At 38.7% G+C, this 7,247-nt stretch overlaps 1 protein-coding gene and 1 pseudogene across 1 annotated transcript in view; both read right to left on the reverse strand.

The window, feature by feature from the left end:
- LOC136283059 (basic helix-loop-helix ARNT-like protein 1) overlaps window positions 1–921 on the reverse strand; it is a 5,663-nt gene extending 4,742 nt beyond the window's left edge. The window contains exon 1 of the mRNA XM_066171228.1: window positions 886–921. Within this exon, the coding sequence (XP_066027325.1) occupies window positions 886–921 (36 nt within the window). The remainder of the gene's footprint in view (window positions 1–885) is intronic.
- Window positions 922–1,720: 799 nt separating this feature from the next.
- Window positions 1,721–6,781, reverse strand: LOC136283060 (uncharacterized; annotated as a pseudogene).
- Between the last annotated feature and the right edge of the window lie 466 nt (window positions 6,782–7,247).

The following is a 7,247-nucleotide window of genomic DNA, read 5'->3' on the forward strand; positions in this document are numbered from 1 at the left end:
TTTTTCAAATATAACAAAAAAAAGAAAAACTAAAACTACAGCAATTGAAAGAAAGTTGAAGGAAGTCTTCTTAGCCAAAGTCTTCACAACATGGCCAAAATGTTTGAGGGTTGTTACTGTCACACATGTACAAATATGGCTCAGATGTCTTAATGATATCTTAGGTTAACTGTAGGGTGTTTGATCTGGAAGAAGTTGTTTGATATGAAGCAATGTATGACACATCTGATGTACAGAAACTATTTGTTGGGGGGGGCTTTCCCACAAGCAATGACATAAAACACTTTTTATTTCACGGAAATAAGTATTTACAGCTTAATGTTACATACTAAGCATGCTAATCTTGTTGTAATTAGATATCTCCTTCATTATGAAGAGGTGTGTTTCTACTCGTGGAGAAGTATGAGACCAAAGAAAAGTGCATCTAAAGCTAATTAATGTAAATTTAAAATCTCATTAATAGGTCATAGAAATTACAACATCTGTTCTTTTAAGAGAACAAAATGAAATTTTTCTTCCAGTTCCCTACCTCACTCCACTTATGATAAAATTATTTTTCTAATCACCAGGACAAAAATAAACTGTTGAAAAGACATGACCTGCTAGAGTCAGGTGTTTGACTACTTCCTCTCAATCAGTAATTACTACATGATTTCCAAATAACAATGGGTGATTCAAACCCATCGCTAAAGCAAGACAGTATTGTCTTGCAACATACCCGAGCCCCCCACTTTGCATTATGCCCTAGAAAGGGTAGTCGGATTGCAACGATCTGTGTAGCGATCTCGCCATGCCTAAAAGCACTTGATCATGGCGTTTCATACAAGCTATTCTTTATTGATGCTAGCAGTAATGTTCGCTCTCTTTTATTGTGCTATCACTCACCCCCAACACTCGGCCAAGCTTGTTTCCACTCTCCATTTCCAATTTTTGGGAAAGGTCGTGGAATTTCTCTTCCCAATTATATAGCCTCTGGAATTCTGACGTTTGCGAGTATCTATTTTTAACACAAGTTTGCACATTTTGGTTCCATTTCTGTCAGAATCAAAATATTGGGCAATCAGTCAAGAGTATGAGAAAGAAAAGTATGGGAATATTATGGCTGTGAATCTAAAAGAACAAGGACTTTGTTGAAAGTAATATAGTTGTCTTTTTTCAGATGTGATGGAGGTCAATTCTCAGGGATACTCCTCAGATGAAGACAAGTAATTTTCTCTCGTTTGATGACACATTAATACTCTGACATTTTACATCTTGCAACCTTAGAAACACTCTTCCCACACTTTAACCCTTTAAACCTCCCACATGTGAATTAAGCATGTTAATTCTCCCTATAATAATCCATACATTTATCCTGCAAAAGGTTAAAGAGAATACTCCAACTTATTAGGTAAACGTTGCTTATCTTGATCTAACACCACATTCTCCCAGCTACTTTACAAGGAAATTTGTAGCAGTTAGAGGGGAGGGAGTTAACAATCAGATCATGGGAGGTAAAGGGTTAACGGTGTAGTTCAGAAATTCTTGGAGAGAGGATTACAACTTGCTAACTATGATAAGGGAGGGGGAGGGGGAGAGGATTAAATCTTGTTTACATAGATGTTTGATTTATTTTAGCCTTGAGAGATTTCATGGCCCTCTGGATCACACAAAAACAAACTTTGGTTTTTTCACCTGGTGTGTCTTCTTCCACCATTCCTTGTGGATCCAGTCCTGTTGTTCATGTCTGTTTCACTACATTCCCTGGGGAAACCTGTTTTGTATAAGAGCAGGTAATGAACTGATGAGGTATTCCACCAGCGTCTTTTATAGTCTGCGATAACTGCTGCCATTGGGTTGTCATTTGTTGTGCTGAAATTGCTTATCTCTCGTGGAAGTATAACCCAGTTGTTTAGCAACGTCATGCCACACCTCATCACCCATGTCTGTTTCAGCGTTGATGCTCAGCATATTTGTCAGTTCCTTGGTTAATTGAACTTCCCAATCAAGACAGCTATCAGCATCATCAGCATCACGAGGCTGCAAGAAAGAGTTTAAATTCAAGATAGTTATTGTGAGTCAAAGTAAGTGAATACATAATTTATGCAGTAAGTGTAGTCCCCAGCAGAAATGTCACCCTTGTTGGTTTATTGTGTAAGAAAGATGAAATTATAAGTTAAGTAGTCAATTAGAGGAGTTATTATTGATTTCTTCTTGTGAGTGTAGGACAAAGGAGAAAAACCTCTAGTACCTTAAGAAAGTCAACCCAAAACCTTTAAATTTTGCAGTCTGATGCTCTCTTGCTGTTAACCCTAAGAAGGCCCAGCTTCTAATTTCTCTTTACATTAATATTGCTGAATCATTCATTAAGATCATGAGAATAAGGGAAATGATCATCAACCTAAGCACTTGTGTGATTACACAAATTCTCCTTGTCGGTACCAAAGGAACTGATAAGAAAAGAGTATGGATAATCTGGATACTGATGTTAGGTTTCACAGGTTAAGCTACAGAAAATTTCATGGGAGGTTTGCTCTAAGTCATAGTTGTTTCAGTGAAGGTAAGCATTACATGAGAGCTTACCCTATTTAAGAGGAAAGAGAAAACTGGCTTGTTTTCACCACTCTTTGATAGTTCTTCCACAAAAACATTACCAAAGTTTCCATATGGTGGCTCTCCCTTAAATCGACATCCAAACTGAATCACAAATGGACGGCCAGTGAAGTTCTCCCACAGCTACAAGATCTTTAACACCAATTGAGGTGTCTGTGTCAAAATGATCTGATTCCAACCTTGTCCCAGATATGGTTTGAAGAACGTGTTTAGTATGAACAATGTGAATTGTCATATCAAGTCAATAATGTTTAAGCTGGGGATAGAGTGAAATTTTGCATTGTTTAAAGTTATGAAATGGTTCAGAGGCACTGAGAAAAAATCAGTGAAAAGGTAAAGGAGGAAAAACACATTACTCCTCTTCAACTAATTTTAGAGCTGATTACTTTTAATATGTACAAAATAAAAAAAACAGCTTGAGAAAGGTGTCTGCTCTCATCAGATGGTTTTCCTTAATCTATACACTGTTTTCTGCACAGATTGTACAGATAAAGGGGGGGGGGAGGGTGGAAGGAGAGGGTTCTAATAGGCCCATGCCACCCTCCTTGATAAAAGAGTAAAAACATACCTTCAGTTGATAATAAAAATACCTGCCAATTTGGGTTTTTAACATTCTATGTTTAGGGTAATTTACAATAATGTATCTTTCCCATTTATTCAAATACTCCTAAATCTATGAGCTACTAAAATAGCTACTCTACATTTGGGGTAAAATGAAGTCACATTTGTTTTGTTGTAAGTCACTGATGTTTCAAAAGTTGGACCCCAGTATTGGAAAATCCTACATGTGCTGGTGCACATTTATAAGGCATACATTTTAATACATACAATCTAGTTAAGCTTACCTGATTTGCAGCCTTCCTGTGTGTAGCAGTCGTGGTGCAATACATTTACCAACAACAGTAGGAAAATTGCCAATGTCCTCCAAAGGGTTACCAAATCTGTAGCACGCTATACAAAGGCCAAACCTCAGCCCATTCTCACTCACTTCTCTCATCAAAGCTTGAAAGGAAACACTGAATTGGAACAGAGGAATGATACTAGAAGCACCCAGCTTAGCTTCCCACAAGATGGTATCAATAATGTTCCAGAGAACTCTAACGAAGCGGAAATGCGTCCACTGAAAGTACACAGAGCATAGAGCATTGTCATCGTTATCAATGTGGAAAACCTAGGATAGAACTGCTGCCACTGGAGATCTTCTCCATCTGTTGTAGAACTACACCAAAATGTGAGCTGCCTGTCTCCATACCTCTCTAAAATCTCTTTGCCATCTGGAAGTGGAAGGCGCACAGTTACAGAGTCAGCAGAATGTAGATTAAACACACAGCCATGAGGACCAAGTTGGACAACTGGTGTAGCAAGTGCTAATGCCTCTGGGTCAGAATGATCAACATCATAAGGGTTATCTGCATAAAGAACCTTCACAGATGCTTCAATATCATGCAGTAATGATGTGTCTGGGAAGAGAATTTCTATTCCAGGGACTTCGGGGATGTGGAGATAACCACCTATACCAGCTTTTATGGTCTTGTGAGCTTCAGGGTAGCCTTTTGTTACCACAATCGCAAAAAGACTGAAATGGTAGGCTCTGATTTCTACATGAGAAGTGAAGACCTTGTAGTCACTTGGATTCATTTTTTCCCACCTTGTTCTCTGCCCAAAACCAGTGTTGCTGCAAAGACAAGTGACAACATCGTACCTTCCAATTTTAACATCGAAAGGAAAACTGATGATGGCTGGATCATCTTTGAAAAACTCGGCTCCATGTGGTGTCATCTCAATAACTTCACTAGCAAGCACCTCCCGACTCTTGAGTGTAGGAGCAAATGACATATCTTCTAACACCTCCAGATGAAATTCTGACTGCAGATGGCCAGTGATATTTTCCTCTGGGATAATAACACAGATGTCTCCCAGACTTATGTGTCTACATCGGTCAATAACTGACTCTAAGTCAGAGTCATTGATGTACAGTCATTTCAGAAACTTCACTCAAACATGAGCTGCCACTGTCGCTTGAGAGCTTTCTCTGCCTCAGATTTGCTGGTAAATTGTTGTTGAAAAGCATCATCTAGTGAAGTAGATGATTGAAAACTCAAAAGAGAATCTTTTCTGTTTAGGAACGAATGCTCCCTTACTCCAATGCTCTCTGTAATGGAGGAACAAGTTCCATATTCACTTGTAGTCAAGCATCTTGGTCTTCTTCTGTTCAGACTCTCAAGATCCAGGCTAAATCTAACCTCCTTCTTGTATAAGGAAATGGTGCCGGTTTACACTGTTCTTTCATCTTTCGCAAGTAGTTAATGTTTTTTTGTCTATGCTTCTGCTTGTGAAGAATCTTGTTTTTCTGTTGTTTAAACCAGGCAAAGTTCATTCTGATGAGCCTTTTCCAAATTGGATACAAGTTCTGATGTTGCTCGACGTATTTACCTGGTAAAGTTTCCACAGGCAAGGATGCGGAAATCATGGAATCATCTTCAATTGGTGAACATCTTGAACTAGGGGAGGTCTGCTCACAGACTAACTTTTTAAATCCTACATCTGGTTCACTTTCAGACAACAACAGGGGTCTGTCCAAAGTATTTGAGCGCAGCTTTGGTCTTGTAAAGCATTTTCTTTGAGGAGACAATAGCCTCAAATTTGTGTGGCAGTTTCTGTCACTAGCATCTCTAGTGCAAGGCAATCTAAAGTACCTGCGTATGCAATCTATTCCTTGAAGATAACAATCCCTGGGGATGTTTTCAATGAGGTTAAGTACAAGGTACAAATGTTGAAGGTTTGGTAGAAGAAGCAACCAAGGTGGTAAAACTTCCACCAGGTTCCCAGCCAGATTAACCCACTCTAGAGTTATCAATCTTGAAATGCAAAATGGGACTTCTTGAAGACCATTATGTACCAGATCAAGTCTTGTCAAGGCTGGAAGATCTCCAATTTCTTTGGGCAAAATTTTAAGTTATTATGTCCAAGGTAAAGTTCCTCCAAACTAACCAGTTGGCAAATACAACTGGGAAGTGACTGGAGGCCATTAAAACTTAGTTCTAAAACTATCAAGTTTTCCACCAAAGGCTTTGCAAAGATTTCATTAGGTATGCTGGCAATGTGCAGACCACGCAGATCCAAGAGGCTCTGACATGATTTAGTAGCTCTTTGTAAAATTTTCCTTTTCTCTTTGAGCCCAAAAGGACTCCTCATTTTCACTCCATGGCGCGGAAAAATCCAACTGGAAAAGAGAAAAGAGCAGAAAGCCTCTCTTAAAATCCTTATCAAAACTTACATTTTAAGGACTTTGAAGATATCTAAATATCCTTGAAGATTCTAGGAGCATCCTATTGCAAGATCTTTGCTGAATCTTATCGAAAATCTTTCAAGAAATCTTAATTTCGAAGTTTGTTTTGCTAAGTCTCTTTCGATCCTGAGGCTCTCTGAGAGGATTGCGAGATCAACTTATAGATATACTATTAGCTAATAGATTAACATAAATAAACGCAAAAATCCCGATTAACATCCTCAAAGATTTTCATTATTTCGTCCTGATTTCAGTGGAAGTGACAGAAACATCGTTATTGAAGAATTATTGTTGCTGAGCGAAAGTTTCATCCAGTAATTAAATTTTGACACATTTGAAAACAGCTGAAAAGGGTTTAAAGGCAAAATGATTACACAAAAGGTCTCTAACCATATTATTGGAAGACTATCGACAAGAACGCTCGCTTGATCGCTATCATAGAGTTGAGATATTAAAAGAGCTCGGCAAAACAGTCGACAAAGTTTGCACGCGAAGGGGAAAAAAATCACAAACTGCTAGTGACTTGTTTGTTTGTTTACAAATTCCAGATGGCAATTAAAAACCCCTTTTTCTTCTCCACAAGGGTTTCCTGTTTGAAACAAATTAAATGTGTGTAAAGGTACCGATAAATAACCATAAACGTTTCACAAGAGTGGGCTTCAAGTTTTCAAAGAATTGTGCGCGTGGGTCGAGTGTCCAAAATTTTAAAACTCTTGAAATCCAGCGGTAGCATGGATATGACCTATGATCATTGCTTCTCCCTTCTTTGCAAATGTTGCGCCAATAGGAGGAAATCGATACACACCTGTACCTTTCATATTCAGCAACAAAAACACCGATATTCCATTACCTCGACACTTCACCTCCTTCAAGCTTTTGACTCTTTGTACAAGTTTGAGGCTGGGGCACGCGCAAAAAACGAACAATGGACCTGACGTTTCTATGGAAATAAGCGCGTGTTTTTGCTGGTACCACGTGTCCTAATCCCTGCGTGGGAAGTAAGTAAAAGGATCTGTCTTCTGCAAAATTTTTCACGCTAGCGAAAAAGTAATTTAACAGTAGGTCCTTTCAGGAATTCAACGTTGTTTAAGGAACCCAATACCAGTCGACAGAAGTATCAGATATCACATATGATATCAAGAACTAACATCAATTAACGGTATGCTGCACGAAAACGATCAGTTTGCACCAACAGTTGGGGTAAGGGGTGGGGGTGGGGGTGGTTGGACCATACTTCGCGGTTTGTTGAGAACATATGACTGTTGGTAAATCACACTGTACTTGATTCTAACAAGAATGAATCGTTACTCCTCATTCCTTTACTAAGATAATCTGCATTGATTTTAAGCATTTTTCGGCTAACAAA

The sequence above is a fragment of the Pocillopora verrucosa genome, chromosome 8, assembly GCF_036669915.1.
Source record: "Pocillopora verrucosa isolate sample1 chromosome 8, ASM3666991v2, whole genome shotgun sequence".
Lineage (NCBI taxonomy): Eukaryota > Metazoa > Cnidaria > Anthozoa > Scleractinia > Pocilloporidae > Pocillopora > Pocillopora verrucosa.